The sequence below is a fragment of the Cyanistes caeruleus genome, chromosome 3 (genome assembly GCF_971803275.1).
Source record: "Cyanistes caeruleus chromosome 3, bCyaCae1.hap1.1, whole genome shotgun sequence".
Classification (NCBI taxonomy): domain Eukaryota; kingdom Metazoa; phylum Chordata; class Aves; order Passeriformes; family Paridae; genus Cyanistes; species Cyanistes caeruleus.
In genome coordinates, this window is record NC_141703.1 from 102622202 (window position 1) to 102646254 (window position 24053).

Genomic DNA, 24053 nt, shown 5'->3' on the forward strand with positions numbered 1-24053 from the left:
CGACGAAATTCTTGGCCGTGAGGGTGGGGAGGCCCTGGCACAGGTTGTCCAAAAAAGCTGTGGCTGCCCCATCCCTAGAATTGTTCAAGGCCAGGCTGGATGGGGCTTGGAGTAGCCTTGGAGTAACCTAGTGGAAGACTGTCCTTCCAATAGCAGGGGCATGGCACTGGATTAAGTTCTGGGGTCCCTGCCACTCCAGCCCACTCCGCCACTATCGCTGTGACGTCACTGCCGCGCGCCGGGGTGTGACGTCAGGAGCGCGCCGGGCGGACGTTGCCATGGAGGCGGCGGACGAGTGGCTGCTGCAGTCGCTGCGACTGTGAGGGACCCCCGGACCCCCGGCAGGCGGCACTGACCCGGGCCCCGCCGTCATACCTGCCCTCTCCCCGCAGGTACCGTGATCTGCACACCTTCGAGCTCCAGGCGCCCACCCGCCTCATCGAATGGGCCCCCGGGAACCGTGAGTGCGAGGCGGGGAGTACTGAGGGGAAGAGAGGGACCGGGCTGGGGTCTGGCGGGGCGGGGTGGCTGTGCGGTGTGTGAGGAAAGAAGGAGGCCTAGGGGCCGGGCCGGGGCCCGTGTAGAGGGAGAAGGGAGAAAGGAGGCAGGGGGATTGGGCCGGTCTGAGGTCCCGGAGAGGAGGCCAGCGTGCAGGCCAGGACCCCAGAAGTGGGGCTGAGTGGCTGGAGCTGGTTCGGGTTCAGTCTGGGTTCGAGCTCAGGGTCTGGGGGTACATGGACTGTGTGGTAACACGGGTTTGTCTCAGGGAGGGTGGGCTGGGAAGGGGGGCAGCCCTCACCGTGTTCCTGGCTCTTCATGCCCACCCCACCAAGGTGTCTGTGTAGCCGGGTATGGACAGTCTCATGGAAACGAGATCCTGCAGCTGATCCCACCGCCAACACTGCTGACAAAGGAGACCCAGGTGGGTGTTGGCAGCCAGAGTGGCACCAGACCTCTCTGATCTCCTTGGCCTGATGTTTTCAGAGACCAAGCCAGGGCTTGGTGGCCTTCATGAGCTGTTACCTGTTGCTGAGACAAGGGCATGGCCAGGGATTGAGCAGCTTTGGTTGAAAGGTAAAGCACGTAAGTCACCTTTTTGTTGTCCAGTCATGTTCTCCTGCAGCTGCTCTGCAGACAGCTTGGGACACTTCATCTCCAGGTATGTGAATGAAAGCATTTGATGGGGAAAGAGGACAGATGAGGACAGCAAGCCAAGTGAAGAAGGGGCTTGCTGAGCAGCCCAGGCATGGGGGACCACCCTGCAGAGTGCCAAGGTTGACCCTTGTAGGGGGTGACATCCACACTAGAGTAGAAGGTGCTGTTTGGTCACTTGGTAAAAAATGCTCCTGAGCCAGATGTGCACAGATGGCAACAAACACAGGCAGAGCTCTTGGCAGCAGTTTTCTCCAGATTTTTGTTCTCTCTGACTATTTTGGGATCCTTCAGTCCTATATCTCCTGTTGAAAAAGGCAGGATAGGGAAAGGGTTATACCAAGCAAGAGTTCGTCTCATGTCTCTGTCATTTTTTGTGATAACTGAACACAAGTTGTGCACCACTGTGTGAAGAAATATCTTTGCCTCTGTATTCTAGGGCCTGTGTCCAGAGAGAGATTTCAAGGTAGAATGTGGTGGATTTTCAGAGCGTCCAGTGTACAGCCTGAAATGTGTGCCGGACACCAGGTATGACCACACGATCCCTCCCAGGGTGTATTGGAGATGGAGAGGGGACTTTTCCATGCCTGCTTCCCAACCCAGATAGTCAGTCCTGCCAGCTCTGAGACCAGTGTGAGTCTGGGCCAGTGACATACCAAGAACTGCTGATATTGCTGTTCCCCACCCCACATCTGAGCAGCAGGGGCCTGTAGAGTTTTCCTGCTCTACCTTCCCTTCCTTCTGCATTTGACACTGTTTGGAGGTGCTCACCAGCAGAGTAGAACGCTGGTGGCTGGTGCTGCTGCTCTGCAAGACCCCATGTGTGCAGGTTCAGAAGCTTTTTTTCTGCTCTGTATTTAGACCAAACACCTCTGGCTGATTGATATCCCTTGTTCAGTCTTTTCCTACACAAGTCCCCATTGACTGCTTTGGGGCTGTCTGCATCATTCTTAGTCTAGTCCTTCTGGAAAATGTGATAATTAAATCACAAAATCCTGGAATCATTTAGGATGGAAAAGCCTTCTGAGACCATTGATTCTAAGCATTCCCCTGTCACTTCCAAGCCCACCACTAACCCATGCCCCCAGTGCCACACACAGCTTCTAAATCCCTCAAGGAATGGCGAGTCCACTCCTGCCCTGGGCAGCCTGTGCCAAGGCTGGACAACACTTTCAGGGAAGGAGTTTTCCCAATATCCAACCTAAACATCCCCTGGTGCAACTTGAGGCAATTTCCTCTTGTTCTGTTCCTTGTTCTTTGGGAGCAGAGCCCAATCCCCACCTGACTGAACCCTCCTGTCAGGGAGTTGTAAAGAGGAAAAAAGTGCTCCCTGAGCCTTCTTTTCTGAAGGCTGAGCACCCCCAGCTCCCCTAGCCACTCCTCATTGCATCCTCATAAAGTAACCTCATAAATGCTGTTGTCTGAGACTGTATTTGCATGGACTGTGTGGACCATCCCTGCATGAGGAATTCTGGGATTATGGTCCTTCCAGCCACCACTCTGCTCCAAGCAGAGGCAAGAGTTCCTGCTTACAGGAGCAGCAGACCAGTTTGTCCCAGGCTGGGGAAAACAAGGCTTTTCTCTGTTCCTGAGGAGCCCGTTTTGTGAGACTCTTCTGATTCCTCAGCTTGCTGGTAACAAGTGGCCCACCCGACAACTCCCTCCAGGTCTGGCAGGTGTCAGCAGAGGACTCTGGTAAGGGTTTCTGTGCTCAAGTGGTTTCTCAATGCAGTTGTTGTTGCATCTCACCTCTCTAGCTTCCCCTTCTTCCTGTGTGTCAAATGAGGAGAGAAGTGCCACTTCCTTCTTCTGAGTGACCGCCCTTGTGTGGCACGGGCTGGAGAAGGGTACAAGACAAGAGTCTACACCAGTTTTGGTGGTTTGGACTTAACAGCACAAACCTTGTCAGAGAATTAGTGTGTTTAGGCCTGTCACAGTAGCCTTGTACTGCATGTAGTTGGCACAGTGTCCCCTTAGTAACTCCAATGGTTAGAAATAAAGCTCCATCCATTGCATTTTGGAATAGGCTGTGATCCACCTTACTTCTCTCGAAAAGGATCACCATTGTTGAGGCTGTTACTGGAAAATACTTGTAAACCACCAGAAAGGAAATGCAAAAGAAGAAGAAAACTTCATTGAACATGAACATCTTGATTCACAAATTTTCATTAATTTTGCTCGGCATTTTGTCAGTCCTTGTTGGATGGGTTGGAAAGGGGTTTTACCCTGAAGAGGGAACTAGGCATAATTAGATTTCTTATTGGTTTTGTATGTCAGTTTTACCTTTGTGAGATATTGTGAAGCAGCTTAATTGGATGGATTGCTTGGTTCTCAATGTATTTACATCTGTTTCTGTCTCTTCCTAATAGATGTTATTAAATCTGTAAGCACCATAGCAACAGAAAATGACACTGGGAAGTCCTGGGCTAAAATTGCCACCATTTCAGCCAGAGCCCCATGGGTCCTTCATGGCTCAAGACTTGACAGAGTCCAAATTACAGAGGTTGAATCAAGGAAAAATGTCTACACGACAGGTATTCAAGGCAAGGCTAATGTCTTATTTTTGGTAAGGTGGAGTTTGGGTAAAGCAATGCTAACTGAGTAGAAAACATTTCACTGAGCAGGTACTTTAGGGCATGTACAAGATATAAAAGTTATAAATATATTTGCCACAAGTATATTGTCTTGAGGAAAGAGGTGACAATGGTCAGGTCCATCTCCAGCTGTTTACCACTCACATTACACTGATTTCTCACATTTCTGCTCCAAACCTGGGCACTACCAGAGTCCTGCAGATAGTTTCTTGTGGAGAACTGGGTTCACAGAGGGGTGCTGTGTGTGCTGTCCCAAACAAGGGAGGTTACAGCTTGGTTACAACAGGTGGTGTGTTCAGGTCTGGTTTCCTTGGGGATCTGTGCCTTCACCTATGCAGTAAGACTCATTCTCCACAGAGCTCATCGCTGGGGAGGGAAGAGGGGATGTGTGTGTTCAGTGGCAGTATCACAGCACTGAGGAAAGGGAAGGTCTGTTTGTCACTGTCCTTGTGCCACAGGTACTTACAGAATATTGGAGTGGTTTGGCTTGGAAGAGACATTTAAAGCTTATCTCATTCCAACTCCCTGCCATGAGCAGAGACATCTTCCACTAGATGAGGTTGCTCCAAGCCCCAACCAACTTACAGGCATGAGGCAGCCACAGCTTCTCTGGACAACCTTGTCAGGGCCTCACCACCCTCACAGACAAGAATTTCTGCCTAATATCCCCTTTAACCCTGCCTTCTGTCAGTGTGAACCCATACCCCCGGGAGTCCTGTCACTCACAGCCCTTGTCCAAAGTCCCTCTTCAGCTCTGTTGGAGCTCCATTAGGCACTGGAAAGGGCTCCTTGTCTTCTCTCTGGAGTCTTTTCTTCTCAGGCTGAACACCTCAAGCTCTCCCAGCCTGTCACCAGGGCAGAGGAGCTATGGCCCTCAGAGCCTCTCCATGGCCTCCTCTGGACTCATTCCAGCACCTCCACATCTTTCTGATGCTGGGGGCCTTGGAGCTGGACACGTTACTCCTGGACATACATCGTGCTTTCTCAGGCAATACTGCAGTTCAGAAATCCTGAAAATGCTCCTCATTGCACCTGAGACCTACCTGCCTCTCTTTTTCAGCTTCCAGAGGCAGCGAGGAGCTCAGCGGCCTGGCCTTCCTGGACTGCAACACGCTGCTTCTGTGCTGCGCCACAGGCCGGCTGTGCCTGGCTGACATCCGGCAGCCACAGCGTCTCACAGAGGCCACGGCAGTGCCCTCAGCACCGTGCAGTGAGCAGTGGTGCATGGGCAGCAGGCATGGAGCTCAGGGCTTGGAGACGAGCTCCCAGCCTGTGGCTCGTCTCTCAAGCAGGGGGCTCCTAATCCTGACAGACCTCAGGAAAACCTCTGAGTTTTTGGCCTCGGTGAAGACCAGAGTCCCCTCTCCTGGTTCAGGAGCAGAGTTCCTGTGCGTGTCCTGGGCTCCTGCTCTGGAAGGCTACCTTGCCATTTCAGGTATGTGCTTAGGGCAGAGATCTCCTTTTCTGAGTGCTTTTTTGATTTATGTTTTTGTCAAGGCCCAGTTCACTCAACCTAAAATCCCCCAGTGACAGGGTGGCTTTTCAGAGCTGCCCCTGGAGCCAGTGGAGATGCCAACTAATCATCCTCTGCAGCTGCCTCTTTCCAACAGCTCCGGAAGGGGCCTGGGTGGGTTCTGGAAGATGTCTGCTGCCCTTCTGTTAGATCAAAGGCCCCAGGCTGACCACAAGCACTGCCCTGATAGTGCCAGTGACAGCTTGGCTACAGGCTACAGCATTGATAATGCCAGCTTGGCAGCAAGGCTGCCTCTTGACCAGAGCCTTTCATGTTCACACATGAATCCACAAACCTTAGGGATCTGGTCTGGGGTCTCTGCAGCATGTTTCCTTGAGACACTCTCCTTGGAGGCAGAGCTGCTCTCTTCTCACAGGTTTCTAATCTGGGCCATTTTACCTTGTTCCTGCTGGGAGGTGATTCTGAGCCCAGCTGGAGTAGAGCAAAGCAATTAATTTCTGCACTCTCTAATTCCCTTTTATCCAAGGTTTCGATGGCACCGTGCATGTCTATGACACACAAAGCTGGGACAGCTCTGGCAGGGAAGCAGAGCCCGTCTTCATTCACAAAGGCCACGCATTTGGCGGAGCAGGTGGCAGCGGGGACTCTCCCCTGGTCACTGTGCACACATGGCATCTGCAAAAACCCAGAACTTTGTTGTCAGCAGCGAGTGATGGCTCCTTGCATGTCTGGGACTGGGTTCAGCCTTGTGGGAAGTGTGGGTAAGGTGGTGTTTTGGTGAGATGGGGCATTTCCTGCCTCTGCTCTAGTTTGTGTGGGCTGCAGGGTGTGTGTGCCTGCAGATACTGTTTGGAGCCTGTTGCAGTGAGCAGAACAACTGTAAAATTTCTATTTTAATAATAGTAAAAATTTTGGCTATGTTAATTGTTCACCTGTGTACCAGCCTTCAGATGAGAGCTGTGCCTGTGGTTCTGACTGTGGCTGCTGGCAGAGTATGTCCTGTTGTTTGATCATAGGCTTGTGTCATGTCTGCAGAAAGGGAGAGGAACAAAAAAAGGAGAGAGACTTGACAAGGACCTGGAGTGACAGGACAAGGAATGGCTTCCCTGCCAAAGGGCAGGGTTAGATGGGATATTGGGAAGAAATTCTTCCCTGTGAGGGTGCCAAGGCCCTGGAACAGGTTGCTCAGAGAAGTTGCACATCCCTGGATGTGTCCAAGGCCAGGCTGGATAAATCTTTCAGCAACCTGGTCTAGTGGAAGGTGTGCCTGCTGATGGCAGGGAATTGGAACTGGATGAGCATTGAGGTCCCTTCCAAACCAGCCATTCTCCAATTTCATAAAAAAACAGGAGTTTGAGGAAACAGGCTTTTCTGTGGGATATTTACCCACTGTATTCCAGGCCCAGAGTACCAAGGGGAAGCTGCACCCCCAAAGGGGTGTTGACATTTATCATGTGCATGTATGTCACAAGCAGCAGCCTCTGCTCAGGAAGTTTCAGTGTGACTGCTTGTGTTCCTGCTTGCAACCTGCAAAAGGAAGAGGAACAACCTTTCCAGCCCCAGCCTACTCCAAACTCTGCTCTCCCTCTCTAGATCCCAACCTGGTCTGTGTCCTTTGGTGTACTTTAGTTCTTTTCCCACCAACTGCACGTTTAGATTTGATGTAACTGATGCGTTTTCCTGGGCTGAGAAAGCAGGCAATGATTCCTGCCACACCCACAGTGTTACCAAGGTGTTAATTGGGAAGTAACAACCTGCTTACAGAAGGCTGTATTCTGCTCTGGGTGTCAGCTGAGGTGAGGAGGGCTCGAAGACAGGTGAGGCAGGGTGAAGGCTGTACTTCAAGAGCACTTGGGGAACCTTACACTGGGAATGTGCTGTACTGACTCACTCTGTGCCATGGCAACAGTTGTCTGCCTGGCAGCTGAGCCTGGAACCTGCTCCATTCTTCTCCCAGGTCAAGCCATGTGGGCACTTCTGCTCACCCTAAAACTCCATCTGGCAGCATGTGCAGCAGGGGCAACACATCCTGCCCAAGGCTGGGGATGTTGATGTTTTGTCACTTATTAAAAGCATGGATCTGTGTCACCACCATCAGCAAAAGGAAAAGCCTTTTTGAGTCTAGAGGAGCCTAGCTCTCCTGCAAGAGTGCCTGAGCATCCTTTCCACTGCCAAGGATCCACAGCAAAACCAATCCAGCTGAGTCAGAGCTGAACTGGGGGAAAACAGGTTCTGACCAAGAACCTGGGAGCATTTCTGCCCCAGTGTAGGCAGCAGGGAGGGCTCCTGGCTTGTTAGTCTCTCCATCTGCTCTTGACTCAGTCCCTTCCAGCTGTGGTAAAGGTGAGCATGCCCTTCCCCTGGACCAAGACCTGCAGGTTCCTGCATTTAGGAGGTGGCCTTTTTGCCCCATGATGGGACCCATAGCAGCCCCAGGACTGTGGTGTGTAGTACACAGCCATGAAGGGTTCCCAGAGAGGGATCTTGGAGCTCAGTGTGTTTTCCTCGAGCACCCCTGGGAGCAGACGATTTGGCAAACGGAAGGTACAGTCTCAGATTGTGCAGCTCCTCCTTCCTGGAGGAAACAGCCATAGAGGGGGGTCTCACCTTGGAGGAGGTGGGCTCTGAGGTAGAGAGAAGACCACTGGAGCCTTCCCAATACCCCAGCTACGTCTTTCTCACTGCCTCCTTTGCCAGGACATGTGGAAGAGCTGACCCTCTTCCACATCACAGCGATGCAGATAGCGCAACAAGGACAGAGAACTGAATTTGCTTGGCTTTCAAAATGGGGCTTAAGCAATAGCTCAGTTTGTACCCATGTAAACTTCCCTTTTTTTTTCCTAAAATAACTTAAGCCTTCTTGTCCAGCTTGAACCAGATTTGACAGAGGACTGGAGATGTCAAAAATATTAAGTACTCACGGATGCTGGGGGAAGGGATTATGCATATATGAGAGATTTGGAGAGTTGTGCTGGGCAGTAGGGACATTGCTCCCAGGAATGCATATTGCCTCTGGCAATGCCCATATGGGATCAGTCTAGTTGTGTGACTGGAGACTTTGGCTTTGCTGATGGAGCCAGATTTGTCTTTGGTGGGGAAGGTTAGGACAGCCTCTGGCACAAATGCTGACACCCATGAAGTGAACCAATTTAAGGACTCTCCCTGTAGCATCAGCATGGCAAAGAGAGCTCAAGCTGCATGGGACATGATTGTGTCCAACCTCTGCTCTCTCTGGACTTTTCTCTGGAAAAGTCATCCAGAAAGCCTGTCTTCACTGAGGCCACAGAGTTTTAACTCCTGGGCAAGGTAACACAGCTGGGGATGTAGAATCATGGAACCATTCATGTTGGAAAAGCTCTTTAAGATCATGGAGTCCAATCTTTACTCACACACAGCCAAGCCCAGTACTAAACCACGTATGTCTTCAATTGCCACATCTGCACATCTGTTAAATCCCATCAGGGATGGGGACTCCACCACTGCCCTGGGCAGCCTGTCCCAAGGCTGAACAATCCTTTCAGGGAAGGAATTTTCCCTAATATCCAATCTAACCCTCTTCTGGCACAACTTGAGGCATGGTTTCTCCTTCCTTGACTATGAGGGGACAAGCCACAGCCCTTCCATAAGGAACTGTCTCCGAATTCAGGCTCATAAATGGAGGTGTTATTTGGCTCATTTCCCAGTTGTGGCCCCTGCTGCGCTCAAAAGGGATGAGAAACTTCCTGCAGCATTAAAAGATGTTTGGATGTGGCTCTTGGAGACATGGTTTAGTGGCCTTGGCAGGGCTGGGGGAATCACTGGACTGTATGACTTTAGAGGGTTTTTCCAACCTTCATGATTCAGTGATCCTTAAAACAATCAGCTCTGAGCAGTTCCTCAGCAGGACACAGACTGGACATGGCTTGTTTAACAAGCAGCTCGTTAGTGCCCTATGCTCATCAGGTACAGCATGGCTGTGCATTTCATTTCCAAAATAACACCCAGTCCCTGCTGCAGGACACAGAACCCTTCATCTCCTCCTTGAATCCTCTCTGCATGTCTCTGCACACCAAGGAGGCTGTCATCAGAGGAGGGATGGGGTGGCATGAGCAGGGCAGGTAGCTGCTGCTCCCTGGGCCTTGCACAGGAGAGAAAAAATTCCCCTGTGAGCATGGTGAGGCCCTGGCACAGGTTGCCCAGAGAAGCTGTCCCATCCCTAGAAGTGCTCAAGGCCAAGTTGGGTGGATCTTTCAGCAACCTGGTCTAGTGGAAGATGTCCCTGCCCATGGCAGGGAGGATGGAACTGGATAAACTTCAAGGTCCCTCCCAACTCAAACCATTCTATGGTTCTGTGACTTGCTGCCTATGCCAGTTCCCCCAGCCTTAGCCAACAGAAGTGTCCAGGAATTGGGACTGTATTTTACTGTTTTTTCTTTTTTCTTTTTTTTTTTTTTTCTGAGTTTAATAAACTAGAATAATTTATTCGACAGAACACAGAAACATCACAGACAGGGTGGAGAAACCAAAGCAGCAGGTATCAATGATCAGTACAAAGGAACCACTTTACAAAAAGAAGTACCACGCTGCCCATCAGCTTTACCCAAAAATTACTGGGGGGGGAGGTGGGGGGGGGGAGAGGGGGATGGGCTCAGCTCAGCACCCCACAAACCAGGTGGGGAGGATGGAGCTATCTCCACAAAATGCTCTCAGATGACAATGCTGACTGCAACAGCACAATAAATAGTGGGAATGGCCTCTCAATGGATGGTGGGAAACCAGAGACCCTTAGAGAGGGGAGGGGGTCCAGGCACCACCAATCCGGGAGGTACAAGCATCTGTTGAAACGCTAGGGTGGCAAACACCCCACTTCTCCACTACCCCCAAATAGGTGCTAGATCCCATGCAGGCAGAGCAAAACATCAACCAGGAGGGCTTTGCAGCTTTTTGCAGGACAAAAGTAGCCCTGGCAATATTTTACTGGGCACCAGGCTATTCCGCCACAATGCTGCCATGGTTGTGAAGGGGCATTTGAAGCCTCTCCCAGACCAAACAGTGTGTGACTGATGGCACAGACGCACAGTGTCCCCTCTGCCACCTTAACCTGGCCCCAGCAGCTCCCAGCTCTGAGCTGGTTTCCTCCAGGGAGATTATACTGGTGTGAAAACTGATGCAGCTGGGAGGACCCCTGGGGTTGGCCACTTTGAGGGGACTTGGGGGAAGAGAAGGGCAGGTGCTGCCCACCCCCTTTGGAGCAGCTGGGGCAGGGGCCAAAGTCAAAGCCAGGCTCATGCATCCCAGGGAGGGAACACATGCAGCAGGGCCGGACAGAGGGGGACTGGCCATGGGTGAAAGGAGGGGACACCGAAGTGCACAGGTGCCTTTTCCCATGAGAAGGCTGCCTAAAAAAACCACCCACCCCCCCATTCTGCTGCAACCCCCCTCCCCATAGCAAACTGGTGTTGAGACTGGGCTTATATAAAACTCATAAAAGAGGCAGCTCATAGGAGAGGGCTCTGGTAAGTCGCAGGAGGCTGGACAGGGATGGGGTTACAGTGAGCCCTGCTGCCTCCAGCACCCCCCTGGCCATGCCCTGCACAGGAAACAGCAGCTCTGGCAGCTGGATGAAGAGACAACACGGCACAGCTGGACGGTTATAGGTCCTGTGGCCATCAGGTGATCTGTAGGCTCCCAGTACAGGTAGAAAACAAAATTAATTAATTAATTATAGAAAAGAGAAGCAGCCTAATGTAGGGGTGTCCCTGGGGCAGGGTGGCGAGCAGGGGGGGCTCGCTTATCTGTCGTTGAGCTGTGGGGAATTTGTCCGCTCCTCCTCATCCTCCTTGTCATCCTTCATGCCTTTCAGTCGCTGGCGGGCGAAGTCTTCAAACACAATGTCATCATCGCTAGTGGGGACACAAAGGAGAGTGGTTTAGGTGGGGTGCAAGGTGAAACACCCCCTGCCCCACAAAGCTGTCCCAGCTTGCCCAGTGGGCTCAACCTGCACTGCCACAATGTTATACAGCAGCACAGGGGGCCCCAAAACCCATATCCCTAGCAAACAGCTTCAGTTTTCAAAGCCTTATTAATACTTGCCCAATGCACCCAAAAAAGAGCCCCCAAGCTCTCCAGCAGGTGCAGCTTTACCAGGGCCATTGGCACTTGCCCCACTCTAAGGGAACCGCACACTGGCAGGGAGCAGCTTGGGGGGGTTAAGTACCCTAGAACCTCCCAAACATATCACCAGCCCAGGAAACGCTGTGGCAACAACCTCCCACACCCCCAACACGATCCCGGCGGCCTCTTACTGCAGTTTCTCCTGTTTATTGGAAAGCCATGCAGGAAAGGGCAAAGGAGAAGAGAAAAGAGAGGGGAACAGCACACGTCATGCATTACAGGTGACATGTGTGGGGTTAATCACACGTGCCAATCCCATGGCACAGCAGGTGTTAGAGGATTTGGGGGGGTGTGCCATGCAACCACCATGTTTCACATTCCCACACAAAATGTGGGAATTAGGGGAGGGGTGTACTTTAGTCTCTTACTTTGTATCGAGCTCTATCAGATTGGTATCTATGGGTGCTTCATTCTCTGGAACTGAACAGAGGGAAGACACAGGATTAGTCACAGTGTGGTGACTGCCATCCCACTGAGGTGGGTGACACCTTCCCCAGGATCATCTCTGCCCTCACCTACCAGGGTGGGTGACACCCCCTGCAGTCATCACTGCCATCCCACTGGGGTGGCTGAGATTCCCCTGGGGTTGTCCACCCTCCTGGAGTTTGGCTGCACTGGGGTGATGGGAGCACCCCCATGGTTTTAACACTGAGCTCTGTTGAATAGAGTCAACAGGAGCCAAGAATCTCCCTCCACACAGCCTCACTGGCCCCCTTTTCCCCCACCCATGCCCAGGGATACTGGCCCTGTCACCCAGGGACACACTCACTGTCCCGGTGTACTGGTTCCTCCTTGGGTTTGGGATGCATCAGTGTGAAGGGCAGCTCCACTGCAACATCACTGCAAAAGACACCAGGGTAAAGCACGGGCCTACCTGCACTTTACATGCAGACTGAGGCAAATTTGTGGAGGGGGAGCAGAACAGCACCCGCTATTAGAGGTGCTGTAGAGACCACAAAGCCAGGCAAACCCCTGTGTTATCCTCCATGGAGCTGCACAGCACCTCTCATGCCTCTTAGTTGAACTTGGACCCCAGGATGGGGCATCAGCACAGGCCCTCTGGGAAGTAAAGGGGCATCAAGAGGAAGAGCAGCATGACAAAAATCTGTCTTTAGCAGCTGTGGGGAGGATCCAAATCCCTTGGGCTTAGGCTGCAGCCAGCAGTGCCATAGGAATGGCAGGAAGTCCACCAAGTTTTCCCAGTGCTCAGTGGGCATGGTGACAGCAGGGCGTGACAGTATAAACTGTTTGATCTGCCCTGAGCTGCCCCAGGGGCACGTAGGACAGAGCTCAGACAGAGAAGTGTCCCAAAAGAGGACGAGTAGCACTGTGGTCCCCATAGGACACTGTGGGAGGGAAGTGATGTGAGAATGAAGACCTGGAAAGCCCCAGAGACTTGCCTCCCCACATCCAGAGATGCTCAGCCCTCCGTGCCCTGCTCACTCTCCCCTGCAGCACCCGCAGGCCTCTCACTCTGGTACAAGTAGGAGGATGCAGGATTCAAACCCTGCCAGCGTTCCCAGCCTCACCACCCCAACCCCACCTCTGCCAGGCTTTTTGCTTTAGGTGAGACTGCATCCTTAACACAGTGAAATCACAAGGACAGGCATGGGATCAGGTAGCACCCTGAGGGGCTGGGGGGTGCAATGGGGGGCTGCAGTGAGGATTGGGGGGTGCTGGGGGGAGTGGGGTGTTACCTGGAGGCGAGGTCTCCCAGCAGGCTGGCATGAGTCAAAGGATACAACACATTAGTCGCTGTCCCCTCCCAAGGACACACAACCCCCACACACCTTTTGTCCCACCCCTGCTTAGTCCCAGGGGAGCTTTAAGGATGAAGGGGCCCCACCTGCAGCACAGACCACTCCCAAGGTTAGAGAGGAGGTGCAGCACAGTGGGGGGGTGCCAAACACTTACCCTCCTCGTGACACCACCAGCTTCACCTTCACCTTATAGGAGACAATAATGCCCAGGATCTCCTTGTTGGCTCCATCTCTTAACCTGGAGGAAGAGGCAGATGGGCATCAGTGAGGGAATGGCTGTGGGGATCAGAGCCATCCTAAAGGTCCCACCACGGTATCTCCTCCACCCCAAGCATCACCCCTGGAACAGGGGCTGGATGCCCACCAGGGCCAGGTCCTGCCCCCATGCTGCAGGGGAGAGAGAAGCCTTGAGGGGTAGGGGGGCTCACAGTGTGCTGGAGGCCAGGTTGGTGTCCTCGTGCTTGAGCTTCCCATCCAGCGCCAGCCCCCGCTTCTCCCGGTTGTTGGCAAGGAAGGGAGTTAGGGTGTAGACTTTGCAGAACGTCGAGCTCGGGGCCACCATGTCACTGGAGATGATTGCAACCATCAGCCAGAGCCCCAGCCACCCACAGCACCCACAGGCCACCCCAGACATCTCCATCTTAGTCTAGTGAACTTCTCCACATTCCTATCCTTGCCCCAGCCTGAAGAACATCTCCTTCCTGGAGGATGCAGAGGCTGACGTCCCCAAGATGCCACCAGAAAAAAGGTCTCCATCTCCCTGTTCCTCCCACCAGTCCCTGCTTGCTAAATGCAACATCCCAGTGGGGCTACACTGGAGCAGGAGACCTCCAAGGTTCCTCCAAGACCCCCCTGAGGTCTCCAGGGATCCTTATGATGTCCCCAAGGAGTCGATACTCACTCAGCATCCTCCACAGCCACTGGGCACTTGTACTGGGCAGTGTTGAAGAGGCAAATGTCGGCATACTGGCGCACTGGGGTGAGATACAGCAAGATGGGGATCAGGGCAGGCCCCCACAGGGATGGGGACAGAAACAGCAGTGGGGTGGGGGAACAGGGCCCTACTCCTCACCTGAGATCTTGATTTTCTTCACGGTCTTGTTGGTATTATTGGTGACATGCACGTTGACACTGATGGGCTCCCCGTGGTAGTAGATCTGTAGGGGATCAGAGCAGAGAGGATGGTGAGATCCCCAGGGTCACCCCACCAGTGTACACTCTCCAGTCTTTGCCCACCTCCTTGTCCAGGGATGCCTCAAGGTGCAGTGGCTTGTCTGACATGAGGAACTGCCGGGTGGTCTCTGCCATGGGCTGGGGGCCGGGTCTCTCTGGTGCATACTGGACCTTACGGATCACCAGGCGCACTGAGTTCCTGGGGGAACACAGAGAGAGGAGAACTCGGGCTGCCCACAGGCTACCCTCTTTCTTCACCCATTCTGACTCAAATCCTTCTTTTTTTTTTCTGGTCTGTTGGATCAGAAGGATGCCATGTAAGGTCTTGTCTGGATGACCACCAGAGCTACAGGGGGAAAGCCCCATGGCTGGGCTAGGTTACCCACATCAAGTGCTGGGCTCCTTGCACAGTGGTGGATATCTCAGCCCCAAGATGTTCTCTGACCCATCCCTACCCTGGAAAACACCTCCATGCCAGCCCCATCTGGGAAAGCACCCCCATCCAAGCCCCATCCTGGAAAACATTTCACCCAACAAACTGTGGTGCCCCCTTCCTGCTGCCAGCACCAGCACCAGAGGAGGGTGCCTCTCCCACTCAAGCTGGATGGATCCTCTCTGCTTACCTCTTGTGGATCTTCTCCTCCAGGTTCTCAGCACAGAAAGCTTTGACCTCGTAGTCCACCCCACAGGCCTGAAAACAAAGAAGGGGGAAGAAGGAGGAGGGAAACCCCTTTGCACTCCCCAAAGAGGTGACCCCAGCAGTGGCGACTCACCACAGCCTAGTGGCATGGGAACATGGGGGGACCTTACCTTCCCTGTGTCCTCTGGGCCTGGCTGCAGCGTGACAGAGCAAGGCAAGTTGGGGGGGATCTGGAAGGGAAAGGGGGGTAATGAGGTTTTTGCAGGCTACGAGTACTTCCCTTTCCTGTCCACAATGGAAAGAAGGAAATCCAGGAAGGATTTCCTCATTTTACTATTGCATTTCCCAAATCCCAAAGCGTTATAAAAATACATTATTTTAGAGGGTTTTAATTAATCGGGAATTTTGAGAAATCATGGTGTCAGGGCCATTTTTAAGGCCATAGGATTGAACCCCATAAAATGCCACAGACCTCCAGAGGGGATGGCCACCATTGCCAAAGCTGTGCTGAGGAAATCAGAGGAGCAGGTGCATGAAGCAGGGGGTCAGCCCCCACCCCATTCCCTGCCAGAACTGTCCAGTGCTGTCAAAGATCCCCAGTGTCAGCATGGACCCCCTGGTGCTGATGTGGACTGGCAGTTTTCCAACTGGTGGCTGCTATCTGCTCACAAGTTCGAAGATCCACCAAAAGCTGTGTCTTGATCACAGATAGCAGCATCTCACTGCCAACCTCGACCCCACAGAGCCAGATGGGACCCTGATGTCCCCATTGCAGGGTTCACTGTCCCTTCAAGCACCCCAGAACACCTGCTGTCACCCTACCTCAAAGGTGAAGGGGTAGGCGTGCTCGCCCAGCTTCTTGATGAGCCGCTCCTGCAGCCGTGTCAGCGGCTTTTTGTCCTCAGGGACAGGGGGGAAAGCCTGGGAGTTGGCCACAAACAGGTCCTTGCGGAAGGTGAGCCCCAGGACGTCCAGGTCTTCACGGCCATAGCGGAAGGCGCAGGTCAATGTCACAAAGACTGGAGAGAGTGACAATAGGAGGTTGGTAGCAGGGTGTGGGTCATGGAAGGGGCCATCATGGCATGGGGGCACCAAGGCAAGGTGGCATCCTGGCTCATGCCAGTCCCACTAGCACCAGACATGCCATGTTGAGAATATGAGGATTCAGCATGCAGCTGTGCCTTGGGATGCCCACCACAGCACCCCCACTCTGTACAGGACAGGGAACCTGCCAAGGGAACAAGGGGCTGTAAAATGTCACCAAAGGGCCCAGAGATGCCAATGCCTGGGTAGGACTACATGGGGATGCTAGCATCACCCTGTGGCAATTCTACTTCTGTGGCCCCAGGGATCCCAGGGGTAGACATTACCTTTTCTCTCCTTCAGGTATTCAGGGTCCACCAGGACTACTCCATCTGCAATGGAACAGCCTGGTTAGAAATGTGTCACAGGGAAAGGGGGGACACACTGGCAGGGTCAGGGAATGCAATTGGCAGGGTCAGGGGACACGCCACTGGGATGGGGGACACTGCTGGCAGGGGAACACACACTGTCAGAGTTAAGGGACACGCTGGTAGGATTAGAGGGGAATGTACAGGTAGGGTCTGGGGGGACACCAGCACAGTTAAGTTAATGCCCCTTCTTTACATAGAGAGCCATCACCTCTAAGCTGCCAGCCAAGGCTTGTGGGAACATGCTGCCAGCAGGGACAGTCTGCATCTACTGCACCCAGGACATATGCAAAGCCACAGTGGGACATGAATATTATCCCAAGTCAGCTATTTTCTGCTCCCCCAAAATCCTTCCTCCCGGACAGCCCAGCCCACCCTGGCAAGCATCTTCCTGCAACTGAGGTCCCCTTCATGCCACCACATACCCACGGGGTCCACCACGTCGATGTGGTCCACAAAATCCCTCTTCCCAAGGTAGACAGTGAGCTGCAGGGGGGAATAGGGTATCAGGGATGCAAAGAGCAGACCTCAGGGTCCCTTGTGTTGTCCCACCTGCTGGGGTCCATATTCCTCATCATCCCCAGTGTCACCCTGTCCATGTGGTACCCAAAAGCCAACCCACCCCATTCCAGTCAAAGCTTGGAACCTTTCCAGTTGGCCCCAGAGCTGGAGGTACTTTACATCTGGGGACTCTTGGGTGGCAACCCAGGGGTCTGTACTCCACTGTAGGATGAGGATGAGCCCCCCAGTGTCACCCTCTCACCTTTCTTCTGATGGGGAAACTGAGGCACAGGGCAGGCAGCTGCCAAGGCAGAAGGTTTTCTGCATCAGCTCTTGCTGCCAGACCCAAAACTTCAGGGTCACCTACACGCAAGGTCACCTGCACCCCAGCACTCAAAACCTGTCTGCTTGACCCCTGACCTTGGGAAAGCCCCACCCCCCTCTCCCAGTCCCACAGCGTTTCCCCTCAGTTTCCCTTCCTGCTACCCTGGCAGGATGCTGAGGCAGGCAGCAGTGTGCAGGGTACATCTGGGGTTCAGGGACATGAACCCCCCATCCCCAAGGCCCAGCCATGCTTGTGACCCCGTGGTTTCCCCCACCACGTCCCCCTTACCTTCCCGTTAGGACTGGCTTTCTTAAACACCCTGCAAAACAGCAAAGGGGGTGTAAGTGCTGGAGCAGGAGGTACTCTGAACCCCCCCACTCTGCTCCTGGCTCCCTGCCCATGGAGCTGTTCAGCTCTCCCCCTCAAGAAAGGTCCCTGGGGGAAGAAGCATCCACTGGCACAGTCCCGTTGGGTGCCAGGTACATCCAGCCTTCAGCACCCACTGCCAGGGCCCAGCTTTGGATAATGGAGGTGTCAGGACCCCAGCCCATCCTTTCGCCCGAGGATGGTGCGCCCAGAGACCACTGTGGAGGGCAGCAGCATGCCAGCATGCACCTGGCCCTGGGGACCAGAGTGTGGGACCACACAGCAAAGCACAAAGTGTGGGTCAAAGCACACAGGGTGGTAGCATCCCACGGAATGAACCCACCTCACCATTACCTCACATGGATGCATCCCAAAGCCACTGGAGAAGCAAGAAAAGTCTGAGGTGGTCCTGTCCCCAGGGCTTTTTATTCCTATTCCAAACCATGGGACTAGCCCCCAGACACCCCTCTCAACAGGAAAAATCCTCCTGGAACACCCCACACAGTCATGGGAGAAAGGATGTGGGCCCAACATGCCACTGCTGGGAAATGCCAGAGCATTCCCAGCCTGTCTGCAGCAGGCAGGGAACGGGTGGAGGCAGCTAGGGTGCCTGGCACTGCCAGATTTTTCGGAGCCTGCCCTGGCACAAAGCCACCTATAATGGGTTCTCCTCAGATAATCCCTCCTCGCCTTTAAATTCCATTAAAACCATCTGGGAAGATTAGTAGTGGTTTTAGGCTGGAAATAATAATTTCCCAGGGCAGTTGCTTGGCTCTGCCAAAATGTCCCAGGCTGCTACTGGATGATGGACTCTCAGCCACCCCACTGCCTGCAGCTGCCCACACCGAGCCAAGGGGCAGGCAGGGAAAGCAGCAGTTAGTGGGAGTGACTACTGACCTGGCCATGGGATAGGATGCATCAGGGGACTTGTGAGCACACCCCTCACTCCCATATCCCCAAAATCCTCTATCCATACCTCCCTGTGACCCTGCACTCCTGTATGCCCAAGTCTCCACACCCCAGTCTCTTGAGAGCCATGGGGAGCAGCACAGCCTGGCCAGGCTCTGCCCAGGAAGCAGGATCTAGTCTGGATAAGGGAGTGTGGGGGCTGGGTGCCTCCATTCTCTTGTCCCCAGACAAGCCACAGGAACCTTCTGCCAGACACATAAAATATTGGGGACATCCTTCTGGCTGTCCCAAGCCACTGGGCACGTCAGAACATCCTGCTGGCTCTTCCTGCATGGCTTTTCTCTGTGGAGGTTGGGGGATTGCCTTTTCCCAGCCGAAATGGGAAAGCAATAGGATGTTTGTATGAGGGTTTGCTAGTGAAGGTGTGATCCTGTGCTGCTGCAAGGAAAGATGGAATTAATGGGAATACTGCTCCAATTAAATAACTTGGTGTGATAAAGGCCTCAACTTTCCTGGGAGGGGCATCAGCACCCCACAGTTTTTGGGGTTTGAAAGCTATGGGGGGATCAGTCTCCAAAGTCAGGGATGGAGGGGCAATGAATGCATCCTCCTGAGAGCCCAGAGCAACTAACAGCAGCATTTTCATGGGTAATTAATGAGGCATTACTTCAAAGCAGGATGAGGAGCATCCCCTGCCAGCCTGTCACCCCTTTGACACCCCACACCCCATGGACCAGCTCCCAAGGGAACCCCCCAAAGAGGGTCCAGCATGCTGGATCACAACCTGAGGTGTGCTGGGAAGCCCCAGAAAAGGCAGCCAAGGCTGGAGGCCCAGTGAGTGCCACTGCCAGCTCCCTGGGACACGGGTGATACCCCCACCCAGCCCTGGAGACACTAACAGAGCCACTAATGAACCCAGTACAAATGAGATCGATGGCAGGTGTGGCAGGAAGCCATTCCTCACCACTCTGCCCGGCACATACTCATTCTGGCCCCACACAAGGGGAACAAGAGCCCCACAGAGCCTGAGACCTGCCCAGTCACACACTCCAGGTGCAGAAGCCCCACTTCATGGGTGCAGAAGCTTCACAGAATTTGAGATCCACACAGCTCCATGCTGTGCATGCAGGAGCCCAGGCTGGCTCTGCACCGTGGGTACATGAGTGTGTGGTGCCCTCATCTTGTGGATGCAGCTGCCCTGCCTGGCCCCACACCATGGGTGCAGGAGCTCACATCTCTCCTGAAGCACCAGAGAGAAGGGAAGGGCCACATGGGGACACAGTGGCCTGTTGCTGCCAGCAGGGTGACCCTCGCCCGCCACCGGATCTAGAGGGAGGAAAGGAGGAAGTGTGAAGCCTTCCCTCCCCCTCCAGCCCTTCCTGGTGTCGAAACACTGGAGACACGAGGCAGGAAGTGGCCTCTGACGCTGCCCATCAGGGGCTTGGGGCCTCACGCCGTGGGCTGGCAGTCCCAGTATCCCCTGAGCCCATCATGCTGCCACACAGCCGGATCCCATCTCTCCTTCCCTCTCCTTGCTGTGGATCCAATCCTTTAATGAGCTTGTTTGGCACCCAGCCAGGGCTAACAATAGCTTTATTGGGTGGCCAATAATTGAGTGGGGTCCATTGGATCTTGGTTGGGAAGATTTATGATGATTTGATTGCCCTGGGCATGAGAACAGGATCTGATGGTAACACCATTGATTGCCTTTGAACCCAGGGCAGAGAATCCAGGGGGTTTTGCCAGCTCTCACGCTAACAAGGTTGGCTGGCAGATCTAATTAGCTAGAGCCACGTTAGAAGGGACCTCCGGGGATAACGGAACCACCAGCAACCACATCATATGCACCGGCACAACCCTGTGGTCATGGCCAGAAGCTCTGTGCCAGTTGTGCCGGGATGAGCCTGGAGAACCATGCCAGCCAATCCCAAAGCAAGAGCATCCCACAGGCCCAACGCTGCATTTTGCATCCCTGCTGCATCCATCCATCCATCTATCCCCTGCCAGGCTCAGCAGCAGCATCCCCCAGCTGGGTAAGAGCTTCACTAACTTCCTTGGTGAGGAAACGCCTTGGTGGGATCCGGGATGTGTCAGGATCCTACTGTTATTGCCAGAGTTTGCTCTCCAAACAACATACAAACAACATCCAGGAAGCAGGAGTCTCCCGTCCTGGCCATATTCCAGGGCTCTTTCTCTTCTAGGTGGAGATTCCTATCCTGCTCCCAAATCCTATGGCTTCATCCAGGGGTATGAATGGGATGGTAGAGGGACTGAGCAGCAGGTCTGGTGACTGGCAAGGGTCACCCCCCTAGCAGCAAGATGCTATGGTGGAATGCTACAGAGGGACTGGATGGGACTATGGGGCCAGAGGAAAGGTGCAAGGAGTGCTTAATGCCAACCAAATTGGGCTCTGATGTACCAGAACCACTGCAGTACTTCCCAGCCACCAGGAAGCCACCCTCAAGCCACAGGCTAGGAATCCCAGGAATTCCAGTAACTGGGCATCCTGTGGGGTTGCAGCTGCCCTAACTGAGTGCCGAGTGGGAAAAGCAGGAAAAGGTGATCAATGATGCCAACAGCCACCAACTCAGCTGTTTCTTCCAGCTCTTCCCATTGCAGGGCTTGATGACTCCCAAGAAAAGTGGGGTGCCACAGAAGCAATCAGCAGAAATGCGGTTTTGGGGAACCAGATAGTAAATCAGCTCCCACAGCTGAACCTCCTGATCAAACCCAGTGGATTTGGGTTTGGAGATCCAAACTGGAGAGGAAGAGGGATTTGTCAGCCTAATTCTTTCCCCCCCCCGGCTCCCTCCGTACGTGCTGCGTAGGCAGGGAGAAGATCAGCTCATGCCTCTCCTGCTGGCTTCCCTGCTGATGGGAATGCCACTCACCAAGCTCCCCCTGGCACCCGAAAAACCCTGGAGGCCAAACCAGCTGCATCCGGGGGTTTGCATCCAGACGTTGGGAGGAACCCAGTGCGTGTCCCAGCCTCCTGATCTGTGAGACTGTCTGGCTGCTCCAGGAGTGCAACATGAATTCTCAAGAATTCAGGATATTGAGCAGGGAGGAAGCAGATGCTGTCAGCCACGGCAGGGGCACAAACACCCAGCAGGCTGGCAGCAGCAACAGCCACTTTCCAAAATGCTGGATGAGTTCAACAGGAACCCACAACTCCCATCCTGCCGCCCCAAAACACTGCAATGTTTCTGGAAGGTTCTGCCCAGGAAGGGCCAGACCCACTCATCCTTTTCTCTTGCCATGGCCATGGGAGGGGCAGAGGCTGCACCAAAGCCTCCTGATCCTGATGGCAAGGGGGCATGGGGATGAGCAGGGGGAGGGACACGGTGCTGAGGGGTGAGCAGGGGCACCCTGAAATCCCTGGACTTCCATGATTAATGGCCAAGGGGATAGAAAGGGATTGGGGTGAAGAATGGGAGTGTCAACTCCTTGACCACTCCACCAGAGCCAGCTGGTGAGCGGATGTCACGGGAGATCCCCCAGGCTTCCCTGCTAGGGCTGGCAGGGGTCATCAGGCTGGGGCCCCCAGAAGACAGCATCACCGTGGCAGCATTCCCATGGGATGAAGGCTTCGCACGCCCTCCCGTCCCCGCGCTCCAGGGCTGGCACGTGCTCCCCGACACCCCCAGCTGTGCCGCACGCTGGGAGTGACATCAGGGCCTGGGTTCCCTGGCGTCACCGGGGTGACAACAGCCTCCCCCATCCCAAATCCACCAGGCTCCAAACCTGATGGGGAGGGAGCAGTGGTGCCCCGAATAACTCCACGGACCCAAGGCGGGACCCACCAAACGCCCCCCCTCCCACTCCCAGTCTCCGGGTCCTCGCTGCTCCTCGGGGGGCACCATATCCCAGCAGGCACCCCGCGGGACCCCCAGCTCCACGGGCAGCGCCTGTCCCACCCCTCCCCCGCCGTGCCCGAGCATGCCCCCCCGGGATGCTCCGCTCTGTCCCAGTCCTCACTCACCGGGTGCCTTTGTCTCCCATGGCCCCGCCGATCCTGCGGGCTCAGCCGGGAAGCGCCAGCTGGGCTTGGAAAATTACTGGCTGGATGGTGGAGGGAGCGGCGGCAGGGCGGGCGCGGGCCCGATGCGGCCCTGCTCGGGCCCGCTCGGAACCGCTCGAAACGCTCGAGCAGGCTCGGAAACACTCGGAACCGCTCGGCTCGGCCCGGGCGGACGCCACGCCGGCCGGTTCGGGGTCGTTCGGAACCGCTCGGGCAGATTCGGAACCGCTCGGAGCCGCTCGGACACGCTCGGAGTCGCTCGGCAAGTCTCGGCCCGTCCCGGTTCCGGTGCGGACGCTGCCGCCGCCGCCGCCGCCGCCGCCTCCGCCCGCCCCTGAGCGGCGCGGCCCCTGGGCAGGGGGCGGCGGCGCGCGCGGGCCGCACGGGCGGGGAGAAGACACGGAAAGAGGGTACGGGGAGAGGGGGCACGGGACTACCAGGAGGTGGGTGGGAAGGCGGTGAGGGGGGTAGGAGAGTGTGGGGCGGTGCGCGTGCGGGGACACACGAGAGCGCGCGCGCGCACACACACACGCGCGCGCACACACACGCGCGCGCACACACACACACACACACACACACAGAGCGGCGGGAGCACGCGCACGGCTCAGGGCGCCCCCCAGCGGCTGCACACGGCCATGGAGGGGCGGGGGGAAGCCCTTGTGTGACCATGGAGACACGTGTGCGGTCATACAGAGACACGTGTGCGTGAACAGAGACCCGCGTGTCAGCGGAGACGCGTTCGTGGTGAGCACCGAGACGGCTGTGAATACAAGACACGCGAGCGTGAATACAAAGAGAGGTGTCCGAACGCAGAGACGTAACTTGCGCATCCATGCGCGCACAGCTGCATACAAGCGCCGTGCGTACACGCGTGAACGCGTGCACACACACACACACACACACTCACACACACACACTCACACACACACATACGTGCACACAACACGGAATACGCACACGGACGCACACGATCCAGGTACACACGCACACAAACACACAGGCGCACTTGCGCACACCCCGCTCCCGAGGTGTCCCTCCCCTCCCAACAGAATTCACCTTCCCTGGAGGAAGGAACACGTCCGTCCTGCCCGCCCCCGGCCTCCCCATTGGCTGCGTTCCCCTCCCGCCCGCCTCCTGTCGCAGAGCAGCCCATGGGGAACGGGCTTCAGGTGATTCTCAGTGGTACGTCCATCTCCGGCTGGAGCATCCCCTCCCTATCCCGCCCCCAGGGCCACCGTGGGGCGGATGGAGGGGACCGAGGATGGACACATGGCGTGTCCTCCACCCCACCTCGGGACACCAGCACCCCACATACGGGGCAGCTTTACCCCATCCTTGGGGAAACCTGCACCCCACCTTAGGGATCAGCCGGACAGAAAACAATGACGGGCCGAGGCTGTGGTGAGGCTCTGGAGGAAAGGAAGGCTGTGATACCCTGACGCATCCAGGAAGGGATGTCACCCAAGGGCATGGAGCCATTGGTGGTAGAGGCAGAAGTGGGACAGCTCCTGGCTGGGGACCATAACCCCTGCTC

General features: G+C 55.0%; 2 protein-coding genes across 6 annotated transcripts; one reads left to right on the forward strand and one right to left on the reverse strand.

The window, feature by feature from the left end:
- The first annotated feature begins 208 nt into the window (after positions 1–208).
- On the forward strand, positions 209–6149 carry WDR73 (WD repeat domain 73). Of its 2 annotated transcripts, none has more exons than XM_023944201.2 (8): positions 209–319; positions 393–460; positions 834–922; positions 1592–1680; positions 2780–2847; positions 3522–3695; positions 4807–5181; positions 5747–6149. In XM_023944201.2, exons 1-8 carry the CDS (start codon positions 279–281, stop codon positions 5983–5985), a joined length of 1143 nt encoding a protein of 380 aa, XP_023799969.2. In that variant the 5' UTR covers positions 209–278; the 3' UTR covers positions 5986–6149. The 2 variants fall into 2 exon arrangements, with proteins under 2 accessions (XP_023799969.2, XP_023799960.2); XM_023944192.2 differs by having other exon boundaries at positions 3522–3686.
- A 3468-nt stretch (positions 6150–9617) lies between these two features.
- ARRB1 (arrestin beta 1) lies at positions 9618–23038 on the reverse strand. Of its 4 annotated transcripts, none has more exons than XM_086883428.1 (16): positions 22481–23038; positions 17512–17542; positions 16823–16883; positions 16317–16361; positions 15769–15965; positions 15117–15176; positions 14930–14997; positions 14370–14505; positions 14206–14290; positions 14035–14107; positions 13562–13699; positions 13288–13371; positions 13071–13094; positions 12143–12213; positions 11742–11793; positions 9618–11102 (listed from the first exon to the last, which is right to left on the reverse strand). In XM_086883428.1, exons 1-16 carry the CDS (start codon positions 22498–22500, stop codon positions 10991–10993), a joined length of 1257 nt encoding a protein of 418 aa, XP_086739554.1. In that variant the 5' UTR covers positions 22501–23038; the 3' UTR covers positions 9618–10990. The 4 variants fall into 4 exon arrangements, with proteins under 4 accessions (XP_086739554.1, XP_086739556.1, XP_086739555.1 ...); XM_086883430.1 differs by having other exon boundaries at positions 12139–12213; XM_086883429.1 differs by lacking the exon at positions 13071–13094.
- Between the last annotated feature and the right edge of the window lie 1015 nt (positions 23039–24053).